This window comes from Grus americana, chromosome 1, assembly GCF_028858705.1.
Source record: "Grus americana isolate bGruAme1 chromosome 1, bGruAme1.mat, whole genome shotgun sequence".
Lineage (NCBI taxonomy): Eukaryota > Metazoa > Chordata > Aves > Gruiformes > Gruidae > Grus > Grus americana.
Genome location: NC_072852.1, coordinates 84,467,060 through 84,485,663, shown reverse-complemented (window position 1 = coordinate 84,485,663; position 18,604 = coordinate 84,467,060). Strand labels below are relative to the sequence as shown.

At 41.2% G+C, this 18,604-nt stretch overlaps 1 protein-coding gene across 1 annotated transcript in view; it reads right to left on the bottom strand.

Moving 5' to 3' along the window:
• Positions 1–18,516, bottom strand: part of LOC129206624 (ovostatin-like) — a 29,783-nt gene extending 11,267 nt beyond the window's left edge. Inside the window, exons 1-23 of the mRNA XM_054826168.1 lie at positions 18,395–18,516; positions 17,681–17,864; positions 17,186–17,342; positions 15,666–15,718; positions 14,760–14,780; positions 13,552–13,720; positions 12,930–13,014; positions 12,061–12,172; positions 11,558–11,672; positions 11,230–11,339; positions 9,366–9,524; positions 8,775–9,002; positions 8,195–8,252; positions 7,539–7,684; positions 6,357–6,506; positions 5,610–5,780; positions 5,173–5,305; positions 4,473–4,569; positions 3,753–3,981; positions 2,315–2,438; positions 1,865–1,983; positions 1,377–1,428; positions 489–572 (exon numbers count right to left, since the gene is read on the bottom strand). Of these exons, the coding sequence (XP_054682143.1) occupies positions 489–572; positions 1,377–1,428; positions 1,865–1,983; positions 2,315–2,438; positions 3,753–3,981; positions 4,473–4,569; positions 5,173–5,305; positions 5,610–5,780; positions 6,357–6,506; positions 7,539–7,684; positions 8,195–8,252; positions 8,775–9,002; positions 9,366–9,524; positions 11,230–11,339; positions 11,558–11,672; positions 12,061–12,172; positions 12,930–13,014; positions 13,552–13,720; positions 14,760–14,780; positions 15,666–15,718; positions 17,186–17,342; positions 17,681–17,864; positions 18,395–18,516 (2,878 nt within the window). The remainder of the gene's footprint in view (positions 1–488; positions 573–1,376; positions 1,429–1,864; positions 1,984–2,314; positions 2,439–3,752; positions 3,982–4,472; positions 4,570–5,172; positions 5,306–5,609; positions 5,781–6,356; positions 6,507–7,538; positions 7,685–8,194; positions 8,253–8,774; positions 9,003–9,365; positions 9,525–11,229; positions 11,340–11,557; positions 11,673–12,060; positions 12,173–12,929; positions 13,015–13,551; positions 13,721–14,759; positions 14,781–15,665; positions 15,719–17,185; positions 17,343–17,680; positions 17,865–18,394) is intronic.
• Positions 18,517–18,604: the final 88 nt, after the last annotated feature.

Here is an 18,604-nt window from a genome sequence, read left to right as displayed (position 1 = left end):
ACCACCTCTAAATTGCTATTTTTAGGAAAGATAGCACAGATCCAGCAAGGAATTTCTGTAATGAGCTGAAATCACCAACAGTAAAAGCAAAGATTTTATCACTACTAGTCATGTAATGAAGTCCAGGTTATTTCCTGGAAAAGACTGAAAAGATTCCACTAGCATCTCTGATTTGCAAATGGCTGAGTGGAAAAAAGTCTTACTGGCATGAGTCTGGCTGGGGTCATAACTCAGAACTGTGCTACTTCAGAACAAAGCATTCAAATGCAATAAATTTAAACAGAAAAGTGAAGAAGGATGTAAACAATATTTAAACTTCATTTCTCTGATGCAAGAAACAGCATCGCTGGACAGGATGAGAATCAGTCTCTTTGCTAACAAGTTTCCCACACAAAGAGTGGAGACTCACATTTTGAATCCTGAAAAAAACTTTCACTTTGTATTTTTACATTTTCTTTCTTTTTATGTTTTATTAATTATATATTTACCAATAACAGAAAAGGAAGCTCTGGCTGATCCTTCCACCACATTTTTAGGTAGATCTAGAGCAACATCTTTAATGACCACATCATCTGTGGAGAAAAATATTAAGTGTGTTGTGGTCATTTGTGTAGGAACATTGGTTATAGCAGTGAAATGATCCTGGTAGAAATTGCATAGTGCAAAACTGCACACAAGAGACAGCAATAGATGGAAACTCACAGCTGTCTCCAAGAACACTGAAAGAGAAGGGGGCACAGTAAAACCGAAATTGTGTGAAACAGACCACATGGTGCAGTAACTGTCATTGCTCAACAGAAATTAGCTGAACAGGGTAAGGCTGGTGCTACCAGGCTGTAGTGTCTGTGAACCCTGGGGATTTCTTCAGTGTGACACTGGGAAGAGCTGATTGCTGAGGTCAGGGCTGCTTTTGGGTCTCTTTTAGGCAGAGCTTCCAGGAAACTTTGGAAGCTGTTTGCAGTCAGCCCTGAGATGACAGGGAAGGGAATGTTACACGCCTTCTCCCATTCCCAGTGGAAGTAGAAAGCTGCAAGCTACAGTTATCCTTGGAACAAAGGACAGCAGTCAAACATGAGTGCATGAAACACAGGATAGATTTTGCACAAAAAGGTCATCTCCCATTGATAGCTTCATAGCAGCCTTCCTTCAGCATTGGAGTACTGTTGACTGCAGCACAGACACTGCCCAAATGATGTGCAGCAGATCACACAGGACGTTCATAGCAGGGAATTGAACTGTAAGCACTCACGCTAGCTGCCATTTAGGCAACTCCAGGGAAAAGGGGAGGGATAGCATCAACAAGCATTGCAGGAAAGAGTGCAAATTCCAATCTTCCTTTCAGTTCCTCTCAGGACAGCAGCTTATAAGACCCTTACCTTTTGTACAGATTAGGGAGTTTTGGGTCTTTTCCCTTCTGACGCCTTCAGGCTACATGGCGATGGGAAGAAGAGACAGATGTGGCAAATGAGAACAAAGCATGCAGAAGAAATGCAGTGACAGAAGAGCCACCCGCCACCCCATGCTCCTGCATCATGAGACAGCTGGATTGAAGCAACAGTTTACAGGTTCATACTTGATGTGGCTGCTACTAAAAGGGAGTTCCCATCAGATGGAGTCCACCATTTCCAGTTTGTCCTCTGCATGAGGGAGATGTGCACTTACAGATGGAAGAGGACATCAAATGGGAGTGAACTTGGTCTTAGATTGAACAGCCATAACCTGTCCCAGACAGATGAAGGTGGAGCCAAACCAGGAGTTCTTTAGGAAATGTGAAAAACTTTTACTTGCTTTTGGTACTTTTGCTGCATTTTTATTTCCTCATGGAAGTGAGTACAGGGCAAACAGTAAGACCTGTCAGCAGTACCTCAACCAACAGTGTTCTGATCTGGGTGTCCCTGTAGTCAATACTGATGTTCCTAGGTGCTTTGTCTCCACAAGCTCCATCATCCTGGGTCTCTGCAGTAATGCTGAATACTACATTTCCTTAAATAGTAGCAGAAAAAGAGAAAAAAAATGGACCTCTACCATGCAGAATGATAGAAATTTCATTTTATAATATCTACAGATATTAAGTAGTGCAACATAATGAACGGTCAGTCACTCTAGGGAGACATATGGGAAGAGAACTGATCTCTGAAAATGGGAATGATAAACACACTGCAGTTGTGGAGGAGCTCTTTAGCCCAGACAGCTGGAAAGACCAGTGGTAGACCAGGTTCTCCAGATTGGAAGAGGATTAGGTTTTTCAGGTGAGGTATAAATTGATTAGTATCAATCTCAGGACAGAAGACTAGGTAGATTCAAAGGCACTTACCAATTTCTTTAGGGAAAATATTCCAGACATAGGTCTTTCTTTGTTTGGCACATACACATCCATCATCCTCTGGAGAGATGAGTTTGGCCTGATAATCAAGGGAATCTGACAGCAAAACATTAATCTGAGAACAGAAAGAGGAGTGTGATGGGATGCAGATTTTGTATCATAGGCAAATGGTGCTTTATTTTTTAGAGGAGCATGAGATAGTCTCTGTTTATGTCCAGTGTTAACAGTGTAGAGCAGACTTAAGGCCTGGGATGATGGTGTTAGATGAATCATCCATCAGATGTAACCTTAACAGTATTCCCTTTTGCTTCTCATGACATTCTCCACTGAGATGTTAAATATCTTATGCATACATTTGATTCCTGATCATGATATTGAGTTATGTTCAGTTGACCTGGTGGTAGTTGCTTTGAATTAACTTGCAAAGCAAACCACTCATTAATGTTCTTCTATTGTTTTAAGAATACTTGAAAAAGAAGGTTAAGAGATGAAAGCCTCAATAACGGAGATCTTTTTTTCTAGGATGCTTAAAACCCTAGGCCTTTTTGTTTTGTTAGGTCAAACTGTTAACAGAGTTTGGAAAGAAACAGTCCTAAATTGTGTCTTGGTTTTTCCTCCTTTCGTGGTGATCTTATTGTGAGACTGGAGAGCTGATTTTCAGCATTCGAATCAAGCAGAAGAAATCTAGACTCTACACTTGCCTCTTTTTTCAGGATTCCTAGATACAATGCAAAAACCAAGAAGCCAAACAGAAGATCCCTGTGTTTCTTTCTTCAAGTGTCCTTTAAACCATGTGTAAGCTCCCTCCATGCAGAGGTGCTGTGCACCTGTTTTCTGGAGGAATTTTACCTGGAAGGTACTGAATATTGAGAGCACAGTCCCCCAGTGTCTGGGATCAATAGACCCTCTAGCTGGACAGATACTCTGTAGGGCAAGTACTGAACTTTTGTGCTCCCTGTTTTGGTACTTTTGGGAATTTTCACCCCAAAGCAGAAGGGTTTGTTGGCTCTCCACTTCTTGCTCTTCCCACTTTCTTCTGTTTGGCAAGCACAAGCCCTTCACTTCTTCACACTTTCACATATCTCCCTAAAGAAAAGACCCCACTAAAACCATTGATAGCTTGCATGACTGTGAATGCTGGATGATACTCTGCAAAGCACTTGTTTCCTTCCTCTATGGATCTCTAGAGACAGCTGCTTATACACCCACTCTAGTCACAGTTCACACAGCTCTCCCTCTGCTTTGTAGTGGCTTAGGAGGACGAATCCAGTCAGGCTAAATCTATCATCACATAGAATGAGCAGTACATCACTCAAGTGCAGGGGCAGATCCAGTCATCTATACTGATCATTTTGCTGCTTTTTTTGGTCAGACTACAAAGTCTGCAGCTTCTTTGGAAATGGGGTAAAGTGTCAGAGCGTGTACACACCTTAATGCAGTGATCAAGGTAGTTGAAGACATTGGCTCTAAGCAGAAAATCTTCTCCTCGAATGATAGAGTATGGCAAGGTCAAGTCCACAAAGAAAGGCTGGAAGGCTGTCAGGGTGGCAGGCACAGACATACCAAATCCAACCAACTCTTCTACACAGAAGACACTGGCCTTCCATTCGGTGATGGTGTCAGGGATGGTGTATGAGATGCTGGCTTTTCCAGTAGAGCTGATGGGAATGAATAAAGGATGAGTTTAGAAAGAGTAAGTTTCATATATCTTGCTTCCCAGTAGAGGCAATGGTTTTAAAAATCAGCACTGCTCCTATTCTGTCTGCACAATCCCCCATTCAGGTCCTCCTTCGAACTTATCACCCAACTCTTCTGAGAAAAGCCCATTTGAAAGTTCTTTTGCCCATCCTTTCCCTGAGTTTGGAAAGAAAACTCAGAATTCTTGTTTTGCAGACCCATATTTTAAATAAAGGTGTCCTTCTTCCCTCATAGGAAGGGAATATGACTTATGGTACCACACACTGTGGGAATAGATGTCTTTGTCACGGAAAAGAGGAGGGCAGGTGGGCAGGTGATGATTGAAAAAGCTTACTCTTCCAGGCCAAAAGGTAAGAAGAGGTGGAAAGGAATTGCCACCTTGCAGGACATTAGGGGACATATTTAGTAACTCTTAAAAGTAAGGCAAAGAGACAGAAGAAGCAGTACTCACTTAATTAGAATTATATCCCAAATCCATGTTTCAGGGAAGAATTCCCGAATAGTCTCAAGGATGAGTCTCTTCCCACGTTCCTCTCTAGCAACTTCAGCTGGGAAGAGATAAATGGAATTTAGTCAAGCCTGGTTCATATAATGAAGATTCTCAGAAAGGGCAGGTTTTAATATACATGGGCCAGTATGAAGCATGATTAGTGTTTACCCATTTCTTTCTGAGACTACTGGTAATGCCACACAAATATTAATGTCACTAATGTATCTCTGAGTTAGGTATAACCTAGTATCACTTAGAAAGAAAACATTACTTGAAGTGCTTTGGTCTGCAGATATGAGCACGAGACCTAGAGCTAGAACTCAGGTCACTTGGCTCTCAGATCTGTTTGCTGTCCACAACGTTGCACTGTCTTTTCAAACAAGCTCTGGTCAGAAGAGAATCAGTGTCAACAATGCGAGTTTTGTGTGACACTCTACTGGTTGCCAACATTTCCCAGCGTGAAACTGGACATGAATCAGAAGCGTAGACCTGAAAGGCTTTTTTTGGGCATTGGCCATTACCCTAAGCCATCTCATTCTGTGCCAGACCAATAGTCAATATCAATACCAATGTGATACATGAGTACTGTCGTGTCCATGTCACATGAATACTGCTTCATTTAAGGGGAAAAACAGAATCTCTTTCCTGTCCCCTATATTACCTGATGATTTGACATGGTGTGTAGAAGCCATGAATCCTGCATTCAAGAAATATGGTGAAGGTCTTACAGTCTCACTAGTACACACAACTGGTTGCCGAACCTTGGCATTGGTAAAAAATTTTATGCCCATATCCTGTAAAAAACATATTCCGTTGTTAGCCATAACCATACTGTAGCTGAAGTTTATTCCATTCCTCCCTCTTTTCCATTACTGACTTTCCACCACAAAGATGCCTAGACACATCTATGCAAAGACTTGTGGGAGCTTTGTGTATGCTGGAAAATCACAGTAGACACCAGAGTCAATTGAGAATAGATGTCCATGACGAGAGTTTGTCATGTATGAGTTTTACTAACAGCGTCATTTGCAGAAATATCTAAAGCTACCTAAGCGGAAACTCACTTCAACAGATTTAAGTAATGTACAGGACATTTACCCTGAGAAACTGGTATACATCTGGACCTAATCCAGACATTACAGGTGTGTAATACAAGCCTTTGTGAAAGATGTTGTCAGATGAGACACAGGGGTCTTGGGGGTCATCTTCTAGATTGAGCCCATTGAAGATGTAGCCTTGAAAGTCTTGCAGGGGATGCAGGTTGTATATCTGTGAGGGGAAGGAAACACAAAACCTCTTTGTGTGGAAAGATCAATTCTGATTACACCATCATGTGCTGCAAATTACCAGAGATGAGATGTTGGCCTCTTTAAAACAATGCTCTGTTTCCTGGGCTGAAAACTTGGATGAACGGCTGGACCCAGAGGGTGGCAATCAGTGGCACAAAGTCTGGTTGGAGGCCAGTAACTAGTGCTGTACCCCAAGGGTCAATACTGGGTCAAACTCTCTTTAACGTCTTCATTAATGACCTGGATGATGGGGCAGAGCGTACCCTCAGCAAGTTTGCTGATGACACGAAACTGGGACGAGTGGCTGATAGGCCAGAGGGTCGTGCTGCCAGGGACCCATCACTGGTTAAACCAAATCCCGCATGAAAGAGGACTTCTGGCTGCCAAGAAACAAAAGCTGTATGTTGCCTATTATAGATGGTTTATAACCAGCGTATGCCAAAAGCGGTAGCAGTCTAACACAGTCTAACAGTCTCAAGTGGAGAGACAGTGTAATGGAGGAGGAGAAAGCCGTGCTGCAGTGGAAGGGGACAATGTGTTTGTTTGGGCAGCTTACCATTTCCTCAGACAGCTCTGTCTCAGGCTGCAGGAGCAGCACGCTCTGATCCACTGCCCTCACAGCGCAGAAGGAGTCGGCAGCAGCTTCGATGACTAAACTGACATTGGAAGCTGAGCGCATCTGCTTTTCAGAGAATTGCAACCGGACCTGAAATTTATCAAACAGATGTTCGTTACGGCTAATCCCTACTGCTTGGGGCTGCTCTGGATGTGTGTGTGAATGAAAGGCAAGAAGGAAAGCAGAAGGCTCTTCTGTTAAAGCACGGATAGTCTGACTGGAGAGGGATGTCTGGTCTCCACTGCCTCTGTTGACCAGGCCTTGGCTATAATGGGGGCTTAGGCAATAAGCACACTTAGACTCCCGTGATAGCCTAAATGAAGCCTAACTCAAGCGATTTAACATAAAGTGTGATTCTGTTGCTGCTATTATCAAATCAAATCTTACTATAACACATATTTTTACTAGGTCCGTGGCCCACTTCAGCAAATATTTAAAACAGATTTTGTTTTGAATCTATTCAGAGCAAAATCTATTTCACATCTATGTTAGATAAGAGGGAAAAAGTAGGAGGGGAGAAGCACATCATGTAACTGGAAACATTTTTTTTAATCTCACTTGTTTTGTCTTCTCATAATGTCTCATGCTTTTTAACTTTTAGGAACTGAAGATTAGAAAAATATTAATGGTGAAATCTGATTTCAAAATGACAAATGAAAATGTACCAGTGGTAAAACCATGGAAGTCAAACCTCAGAGTGCTATTTTGCTTTCTTTTCTACATGTATTTAGTTCTGGTAAACCCAAATTTAATTTTTCAACAAAAAAGTGTAAAAAAATAGATTAAATAGTGAAGTGAGATAAGGCCAAAGTGTGTTCGCTATGCTGAAGAACAGACAGTCTAGATAGGACACTAGTATAGTTCAAGAGAGGCAGGAACCATCTGGGAGTAGCGTGGGTTTCATGAAAAGTAGTCTTTAATGTTAAAAGAACATTTACCATCTGACAATAAGGCCAGGAGGTGGTGGTAGAGAAGAAATATAAAGCCAAAGAGAAAAAAAGAATGAAGATAGTAATGTTGAGAGAAGTGGATGGAAACTGGAAACCTGTTGTGAATGTGTACGCAAAAAATTTGTATTTATCTGACAGCAGGTAAGACTCACTGTATCTTGGTGCCTCTCACCTTGTTTTTGAAACACTTCTCAACTGGAAATCGGATGCTGTCTGCCACCAGCTCCTTGGCAGGGTGTAAGGTATATACCAGCAACTGAAGGCCTGGAGCCATTTTCTCATTGACCACAAATGGGATGGTGAAAGTGCCTTTTTGGTCTGTTAAAAGAGAGAAAGAGACCAATAAGGAGAGAAGCGCAAAGTTCTGCTGTAGTAGTAGCCATCCTCCACTGTCTATAATACCAGTCAGTGGAGTAATCTGTACTTAGACAATAAACTGAAAAATCCTGGATTTGCCAGGAGGTGACATGCCTGGCTTTAGATCCAGATGCTCTCAGATTTATTGTGGGTTTGAACATATGGCCAAAATCAGATAGCCCCCTAAGCCAGACACTCTGCATTCCCCACATTATCCTTTGGGAAGATCTTTACAGGACACTACTTCTTGACTCATATCAACTGAACTAGTTGCTGGACTAAATCTGACTTTATAGTGATCTTAGTGGTAGTGCTAGTATCATGCACATATGGATGGATGGACAGAGATACAGCCCTCCCAACAGTTGCTGTATACATCCAGGAAGTCTTGCCTTGGTCCTCAGTTCAAACATCCTTTTTTTTTTTTTTTTTTTTTTAAATGCAGAAACATAGATTAGCAACATAACTTACCAGCTCGGATATTAACTTTAATTTCCCCCGTAAGGACAATCTTGCCTTTTGCCATGCCCTGTGCAGAGAAGAGCAATACATTTATGGGCTGGTAGAGATTGGAGGGAGAAAGCAGCAATCAAGTTCAATGTACATTGACAGGACAATCAAGGCATATACATTGAGATGGCTTCAAATGCTTAAACTTCAGTCTTAGGGCATGCTTGATGCTGCCACTGCCACTGCTACTGCTATGGCCCTTGTCACTGGTCAGGAAGCAGAAGAAAAAAGAAGGGAAGGGGTAGGTGGCAGGGAATACCATAAAGAATTTCTTGGAGAGAAGAGACAAGAACCCTGTCCTGAGACATTATGAAGGTGGTTCCTTACTATGAAATAGAGTAACATGGCCAGCAATGGGGGTAATTTTTCCCGAATGGGTAACCACCTCAGTGCTGATTCTGTTCTTGGGTTGTTGGCCATTGTGCTGGCTGGTAATCCAAAAGCCAGAAGATCAATCACTGATGTAATTGCTGTGGATGAACTGCCAGATAGCTGCCCCATCAAGCCCTTTCAGCAAACCATGCAACAACCCCACACTCACCACATAGTAGAAGTTCATGGTGTTGATGCTCTTGTATCCTTCTGTGTTCAAGACATAGTGCACAGTAATCATCCTCTTCTGCCCACAGCTCAGCTCTTTCCACAAAGGCTCAATCCTCACAAAACTGCTAGTCCAGGAGTAGAAGCGCTGGACGGAGAGAAATGCATCGGGGTAGGAAGGCTCTATCCAACCTTCAGAGTGGCACTGGTCACTGGATTTATAAGTTACCTGATCAGGAGAGGGAGTGAGGAAGAAAAGGAAATAAAACACATGTCACTAGGGAAATCATTTTCACATACTGATATCAGAATGATTAGTTCAGACAATGCATATATTTAAGAACTGTATCTAAAGCCAAACTGATAAGGAAAAAGAAGCACAATGGTCTTGCAGTCTTGGAGTAAGCCATTGCATTACAACAACTCAGGTGCTTTCCTCGCTTCTTTTATAATCATTTTTGAAAGGTCTAGAACATGAAATAAGCCAGAGATAGCACATTTTTATTACCAGAGTTCAAACCTCATCTCATCTTTTTTGGGTTCAGTTCGAGAGCAGTTGTCTCTGTCTCTATTCAGCCTTGTTTTGACTCACTTTCAGACTGATCTCAGGATCAAACATTTCAGACGTGTCAATGCTAAACTCGGCAATGCCATTATCATCAGTGGTGAAGTTGTCTGTGTTCTTGTTATTGACAAATAGCTGAACAACCTCGTTGGAAATAGGAGAGTTGTCTTTGTCTACCAGCTTGATCTGTAAAAGAGAATGTGAGACATGTTCAGCGTGTTATCTTTCTGTATGTAGATACTAATGTTTTGCACTCCTTTGCTCTCCACACAGCAGAATTGCTCTTTCTTCTCCCTTCGAAGCAATACTTAAGAGCTGAAATGTCCCTCTCCACTTTCTGGCAGCTATCTTGACTATCTTATGAGATTTGGAGCAGGAGCTTCCTCAGCATCTGCTGCATCATTGGTAACATCCTTTCATGAAGCAAGAACTTCTTATGTCTCATCTCTTTCCTGTCCAGTCCCTTATGACTACACATTTCCAGTTGAAAGATGTACTTCTTTTCCTCCATTTTCTCCTTAGTCTTGAGAGTCTGCTGCTCATACTTTCAGTGTCTGAAGGCCTTTTCTCCAGATCTTTGTTTTGAACAATTTTCTGTCCCCACTGTCTCTGCTGTTTATGTGTTAAAAAAACAAATAAAAAGTAACAGACACCATAAGATAAATTCTAGGTTACTAGAACTGAACTTTAATTTTGAGGGGATTTTTTTTTTGTTTGGGTTTGGGTTTTGTTGTTGTTGTTTTCAGAAAAACCTGGCAGAAGTAATACTATATTAAATACAATCTTAAGAGACTGACTGTCCTCACTGTCCAGAAACAGCATGGAGACAAATGACCTCTGAAACAAAAACAGCAACAGAGAACTAAAAGTATTCAGGTGGACGTTGAATTCAGTGGGACTGAATGCAACAGAAGTGAAGGCATACAACATGGCCAGCAACATGTTTCCTACTGCATGTGATGGTACAAGGACAGGGACTGGGATCTGCTGCATTTTGAGAAAGTATCAGTGGCTTCCAGACAATAGTTCCCCTGATAGGACCCTCGAGGGTTTGGTTGGTTTTTTTGTACAAAAGCAAAGAAGCTGCCTGAAGCCAGCAGCAGCAGCTTTGTCTCTGAGATGTGACATCCCAACCACATGTCTTTCAACGTGTTTAACCTCTAGTGTGTGTGAGAACGTGTGCATTTGAGGAATTCACTGTGGCACATCACCCCAGGGAGCCTGTTGACCCCCATCCTTCGGTAAGAGGTGGTAAGGTCCACAGCAAACTGAAGAATGGAGTGGGAGTGGGGACCAAGTAAGAAAGTTATATAGACATCTTCCAGAGGGGAAAAATCCTTGAAAGACAATCTCTTCTCTCCTTTCAGTGCTACTGGTGAGATGTCCCCTTATCCTTTCCTCATTGAAAAAGGCTGAACTGAAGGAAAGAGAGGTTTATCCCTACTCTTTAAACCACTGTGGGATTTTTCATGAAACATAAAATAATGAAGAAATTTTTTCAGACATAAACTGTTGTTATTTTCTTGATTTTGTTCTTAAATTCCTGTTGCTCTTTCTTCCCTCATCCCCTAATGTTTTTATTCATCTCTTGCTGGCATATGACAGTCAATTCTGAAGGGAGAGGCAGTGATTTTTATGAAGCTTAAAATGCAAGTTAGAAAAATGCTAGTTAACTAATTGTTTTGATTCAAAGTATTATCTGGCAGAATCAAACTCAGAATAAACTAATACTCTTCAGCATTCAGAATTACCAGTAGGGCCCTGTACTTAAAGAAAGAAACTTGGGGAGAACACCCCCCACCCCAAACAGTTCCCCAAATGTTCCCATCACTGTTATCATGTGATTGCCTGTCAGTCATCTTCAATACAAGCTCTCTATGCCCTTGCCTACCTGTCCAAAGTAAGGAATTCCTCTTCTGTATTGGCGATCCATGTTCTCAAACTGTATACTGGTCATCACCCGAGTTATGGAAATAGACCGAGTAGCTGTAAGTTGCAGGCCTGTAAGACATGTCCAGAGTCAAGAGAAGATATACTTTGTCTTGCATACAACTTCATCAGAGTTAGTGTTTGCTTGAAGATGGTTTCTGTGCTTATACAAATGGATCTTCTTCTTTAGGAAGACATCCTTGTACTCGGCAGGCAGAGGCTGAATATCTCCTACTCTCCTTTTTGACTACACCACTGTTGCTGTTTCTGACTGTCTAGAAAGGATTTACCTGTTCCTTTCTCTGTGACAATGGCTTTCACGTCGAGGTTCCTCATGTAGCCAATGCGATTTAGCTCAAAGATGTTAGAGCTGAAAACCTGGGAGAGACAGCCCTCTGTCTCCAGCTGGAAAGGGAAGAAAACAAATCCTGTTACCAAGGATCGCAGCTTTTAAAGGATGCTGGCAATACACAGGATCTTTCTTTAGTGAGTGATTTTTTTCCCCACTACTTTTAACATGATTTTAACAGAACTGATGGAGATATCACCGTCTACAGGTTTTGGATGGGAAACTGAGTCATAAGAAGGAACATGTCAGTCCTTCTTCAGGCCTGTAGGAACCAAAAAGAGAAATGAGGTGCCCTGAGTTCTTAGGCAGTGATATGAGCAAATAGATGAGTAGAGTGAAGTAAAACATCAAGGAGAAAAAGAAAAGTGCGATGAGCAAAGGGAGAGAAGCCAGAACAGAGGAGAGAGGACAAGCACAAAGAGGAATAATAATTATGTATCATACATCTTTGGTAAATGATTGACAAACTGGGCTTTTCTTGCACCTCCCATATGAATCAAAATCCCTGCACACGCTGATCTGGGCTTTCCCTTCAACAGGCTGGCCATAGGTGTACCTAGGGGAAGAGAAAATAGGTCCATGAGTTTACGCTTGAAAAATTGACTTAAGCTAACATATGCAGGAAGAGACCCAGCATGAGCAGTGAGCTGGGAAGCCAGAGAATGGAATAGTTTCACTGGCTTTTTCCTAACTCTCCTACTGTTACAAAAAGGTAATACAACTCAGAAGCTGAAATATTAATGAGTTCTATTTCACCCCTAAACCCATGAACCAAACCCACACATTAAATGTAAAAGTAAATACCTCTGTAAGCCTGATGGACAGACATGGCTACCAACCAAATTATGACTGTTGTCTCCACTCTTCAGCTTAGACTGGAGTTCTAGACTCACTAAAATCAAAGCAAAACTCCTCATATCTGCAAGGGGATCAGGATTTCAACCCTGGATTCTAAGTTACGAGATCTTGGTATTAGAGTAAGCAAGGTCCTTCTGAAGGACTAAGCTTGGAGAGGGAGTTAAAGACAGCTGGAACCCTAAGACCCCTCTGGAATTTAATGGTGCTCTGCTGTACGAATCTCCCTCTGAAGTGGGTTACTGGCAGTGGGCACATCCTACTTTTGCATGGGACCTCTTGAAAGATTTATTCAACCCACCAAACACCAGTTGGAAGATAATACTCATATAATAAAATGACATGAGCACGAAGCCCTATTTATTTTGGTTTCTTCTCTAAGCCCTGTTTCTTTCCCCAATCCTTGGGAAGTTCTTGCTCTTCAGCATATTTCTAACCACTCTGCACCTGGTACTTACACTCCACAGACTTTCACTGTGAACTCTGAATCCAGGACTGTAAGGCTTTCTGGTGCAGTGACTGTGACATCAAATTTTGGCAACACTAGGACAAAGAATGAAAACAAAAAAACCCAACACTTGCAAGCCCTCATGATGTAAAAGAGAAAATGAGGATATATCATCAGTGTTAGTCACAGATGGAACGGGATATTAGAAGTGGTGTGCCAAAATGGTTGAGAAATGGCCTGACCTGTGAAGGCTCACTAAAGTATTTCTACAAAGATTTGAAGAGAAGTCAGGACTTCTGAGATGAATCCTGTGATGTCTAGATGCCTTGCAGAGTTTTGGCCAAGAAAGTTTGTGGACATGGTTGGGAGAAGGTTAATTTGTCACGGTGAAATTTGAAATCAACTTATTGATTTGTTATGCTGATTATTTTCCAGGCTGAATCTGTGCAAAATGGTTAATTTCTCCTCTTTGGCTTTTTACTTCCCCCCCCCAATTCTTAGTGACAACTAATTGAAGCTGCATTTGCCAGGAAGCTGTCTGAAGTTTTAGCAGTCAAAAGGGTTGATTGATAGGGGCTCGTCATCTCTAATTATGTTTTCTACTCTGAATAAAAACATGGGGTAGCGTTTACCATATTCCTTCACAAGGAATGAGTGATTTGTTTTATCTCCCGACTTTTTTGCTATGATAATTTTGTAGTTCCCCAGGATAGGCTCTTCAGTTAGTGGGAATTCAATCTGGATAATGTTCATCTCCGATGTCACGTTTTGCCACTGAAAGATCCTGTTGCCCCGTGGATCCTGAACAAAAAAAGAATACAGACTCACAGTTTTTTTTCCCTGGAAATCTTTTGCTACTTGCATACAAATCCAGAAACAAAGAAGAAAATAGGGCAAGTGGCTTTAACTCATTGGTGAAGTTGCTTAATGCATAGAGCAAATTATGCCTTTGTACTCTGATTATTAATGTTTCTAGATTCTCATCTCTTGATCTCAGATTTAGGCATGCTCTGCCAGCCTAGGTATTAGTCTCAATCATCAGGGGAAATTGTACAATGCTGCTCTTCCCTGCTCTTTGGTATATGTTGCTCTAGTTTTCTATCAAGAGAGGAGAGTAAGAAAATCTTCATGCTTCCCCTTCATCTGAGCGTATCCCACACAAACCTTGGTCTTTAGCAACCCCAGTGTTTTTCAGCTCCCAGAGGAAGGAAGGAAGCATTTCTTCTGCATCCACTGAGGTGTCATTTGCCTCTGAGTATATTTTATGCTAGTTAGACTAAAGAAAACTCATTCACACCATTTCCTTGCACTCCTTAAAGCACTGATTGCAGGAAAACACATGTAGCGCTCAAAATATGTATGTTTCACTGCAAACAAAATAAAAGCATCTGACTTAACAGTATAACATGAAAACTTGCAAGAGTGCTGTCTAGAGATGGACTACAATTTCTATTTTAAAGCCCACCACAAAATGCCATGGAAGTGCTAACATAGCCAGTAATTGTATCCGCAACCTATATTTGCTCATAGTTTTCAGCAGCACTTGAGTTATGAAAATATACACCCCAAAATAAGTTGAGTAAACTGGAGGAGTTGGAGGGGAGTCAAAGGCAGGCATAAGAACAGTACAACTTTTGACTACTGAGATGAATATAGGTATTCTTTCCATGTTAGTAAAGCCTGAACAGCATTCTGGGATTTTATGAAGTTTATGTTAATTTCTGCCAGTGTACTCAGGAGTACGATTTGGGTGTGTGTGGACACATACAAACTGATATAAGCACATGTGGTTTTATTTTTATATGTGTAAAACAGTACAAAGAGAAAAAAAAGCTCTTACCTGAACTGCAATCAAGGGATACTGAAAGAGGAAAAAATGAAGTGGAAGAAGAGATTAGGTGGCTGAACAAACACAAATTAATTTTCCCCAGGATTGTGAGAAATGTTTAACCAATAATCAGTATAATGCCAGTAATCAGAGAGCCTCATCTCTTATTTTAATCAGTTTAATAGCAGTTTTGCTTCAATAAGAAGATTACATAAAATGAAGAGATGAAATGAGAATGTTGGGACAGTTTCTGAGCACACTGGATTTAGTGCAATCCCAGAGCAGGTTAGTAAGTTATAGAGGTGCATCTAAACCATGATTTAGGCTTCTTTGAGCTTATGTCCTCACTCTGCTTATTAGCACCAGCTATTTTGGTAACAGTGTACTGTCTTCTGCATTGCAACTGCATGAGAAGAGGCCGGTAAAGACCCTTTCATCTCTTGGCTTATGTACTAGGAGCATGAAGACAGCTTGCTGGTAATGAAAAGAGCGCCTCTGATGAGATAAGCAATTGTGGTAACAACTTTCTTTTTCATTTCCCCATTTCTAAAATAGTCCAAGTACCAATTTTTGCAAGCAACAATTGCTGAACTGTAATAAGAGGAGACTGAACCATGGGCTTTCTGGTCAGAGCTAAAATAATGTCTGCAGCAACAAAGTGGAGGCGTTTTTGAGTTTCTTTCCCAGCAATAGCAGGAGGTGCTGTGTCAGGAATCCAATGTGCTACACACTTGCATTCTTCCCTGTGACTCTAACATAAGGGTGGATTATATCATGTGCTTAGGAAAATCGTGTTAATTCTTTGGCATGTAGTCTCTGCAATATCTCATTTTATCCACAGCAACTGTTTATTTAAAATTCGAGAAGAGGTTGTCTCCCAGCAATTTTAAATACAGAGGAATATTACTGGTCACTCACCATCTCCTGAACAGGTTTAAAATTGTAATCCAGGGCAACAACACGAAACATCACTGAAAGACAAGGAACAGGGTGTTAACATTAACTGTAGTTTATTTGGCTGAGCATGACGTTTTGCATTCATTAGTACTCCCGGTTTCACTGGATCTTCTAACAACCCCACTTGCACAGGATGCAGGTAATAAAATGCATCTGAAGGTAAATGAATCCTACACAGACTTTGCCAAGGGGACTTTTCTCCAGCATCGAGTTCTCACACTCTTTCATGAAAGTTTGCTTAACCTCAGAGAAAGAGGATGACTGGATAAGTAAGAACTGCTGTGCAGGTCAGGCAGTCTCAAGTGACAGCCATAACTCTTTCAGTGGCGTTCTGCATGAGGAAGGCAAATTTGTTCCTCTTTGTTTCCCCATCTCTAAAGCAGGGTTTGTTGCTTTGAACATATGAAAGTTCCAAATGTTACTGAAACTAGTTGAAGTGTCAGTTTTTCCTAATGCAGTGTAATTCCTCTTAGTTCAGTTTGTTCTCATCTTGCACAGGTTTTTTGTCTTTTTTTTTTTTTTTTTTTTTAGCAAGAGAAAAACTGAAAGGAGAATAATGAATTACTGCACAAGGAAAAACACAGAAATGTTGTCAAAAATGTCCTTACAAAGCATTACCTTTTCATCATTTAATTTAGTCTATTGCTTCCCCCACCTCAAAACCAAGCCATTTGACAAATAATCAATTTGGCACCAAATTCTGATTGATAAGCTTTCCTTCATGCTATGTATGTATGTATATAGAACTCATCCCTGATTAAAGTATAACAGATCCAGTTGAATGGCTATATTATTTGGCTGACCTCTGGAAAGAAGTATTCTTGTAGTGTTTCCTACAGTGTTCTAGCTGTGTGCTAGAAGCCTTAAAGCCTAGAAGTGCATTAAGGAATGGATATAGATAAATAGTTCTTGGCATACATGGAGCTCTGTTCAATGGCCAGATGAGAAGTATGGATAGGGCACTTACTGTGCAGGAAAAACAGCATAATGAAAATATAAAGTCTAAAACTGTCAGAACCCAAAAGATAAATAGCATGATTTTGTCTTTAAAAACTTATAATTAATTTTAAAATAACGAATTTGACTCTTGGTCTCTAGACTGTTTTTGATGCCGATCAGCATCACAGACAGAAGATTATGGGACCATTGTTTTATGCCAGACACTGAAGTAGTGATCTAATAATCATCTCTTTCCACTATCTTGACCTATCACCAGTAATGAAACAGCAGCAGTAAAAGCTCCCCTCTTCTGTCAGCTGGGAGGAAGGGACAAAGAAAATAATAGACACCATGGGATGACAGTCTCCTGCCATGCTGAAGATGACTCTTTGAGCCTCACAGCAAATATTTGCAAAGGTTTTAACAGAAATTCTGAAGCAACTGCCTAGACTGTAGCTCAGTCTGAAAAACACCTGGCAGAGAAATCCTATCTGTAGAAATTGCTTCCTAAGGGACATGTTATAAACTAAATAGGTATTCACCACTCTGTCCTGGTTTGTAAACGGGTTTGTCTGTCTGCACAAAGACAATGCTCTTCATGTTCCAGATCATCACCGACCGCCGCTCTTCTAGGTTGACTGTGCTGCCCTTGGCAGAGAAGGAAATGAAAGCCAATGGGGCAGAATTGAGAGGAGGAATCTGTGAGGAAACAGAAGAACAAGGGAAGGTTACTAGTCTTGAAGTCATTTGCTCCAGAACCTGTTGAACAGCTATACCTGTGGCCTGTGCTCCTACAAAGAGACACCCATCCCACTTCTATCACCTTCATCACCTTCCATCACCTTTCTTGGACCTTTCTTATTTCTTATGTCTATTAAAAATGCCTCCGTTACTGTGTATCTCTCCTCTGCTTCCTGTTTCCTTCAACAAGTCTTATTTCTGCTGTTGCTTGTTCCTCCCTCTGTGCTCTCTGTTCATATTTTCTTGTCTCTCCTTACATTTCTTTTCCATTGGGACACAAATTAAAATTAATTTACCGTGAAGTTGAAGCATTGTAGACCATTGCTTGCTGTCATGGTTTTCTCAAAAATAGTGGTGTTAACAGCACCATATTCTAGGATGGCTCTGATGGATATTGTCTCATTGAGGTTAAGGAACTGCAGGCAAACCTGACCTGGAGAATCAGTTTGGAGGACAGCAGGCACCATCAGGACATACTGCCTGTGAGATCCAAACATTAAAGCGGTCACATCATAGAGAAAGAAGAAATAGCCTCAACAGGACAAAACAAATACAGAAGTATTGTTATTATTCAGTATTCACTGATTGGTTTAGGGTAAACATAGGACACTCTGCCAGTGCCCCTCACTCCTGCCCTGCAGCTCCCAACTAGTCGACCCCTGGGTTCCCCACATAGCTCTTCTAGCACCCCCAACTCTTGCCCTTTTGCCCTTTATCTGAGTCCTGGACTCAACTGCTTTTAGCAAAGCACACTGCTGTTACTGCTGCTATTGGCTTTTCTGAACACACACGTCAACTGCTATGGAAGTTCTGCAATAGGCAGAAGGTCTGCTCTGTATTAAATGAGAACCATTCACTTGCCATCCACATTCCATTTTAACTTAGCTCTCCAGATAGAAAAGATGAGTCATGCCAGTATTTAATATTTAAAGTAAAAGTAGTGGTACTAATTAGCACTGTCTTTAAAGCCTTATAGTCAATACTATTAGTAATAATATGGTAGTTCTTACGGCTCAGGTTCCTTTGCAGCAGTTACATGCAGGAGAAGAATAGCCAAAAGAAACTTCAGCCACATTTTTCTCACTGTGAGACAGAAGAAAGAGATAAGCTCTCTTCCCAAGAAACAATTCATTGCCTGCTAGTTCAACAGCTCTGCAACATTCCTCACCGAGCACTCCAGAGGAAAGGAGTCGGCCCTTCAACTCCTCTCTGGCTCCTTC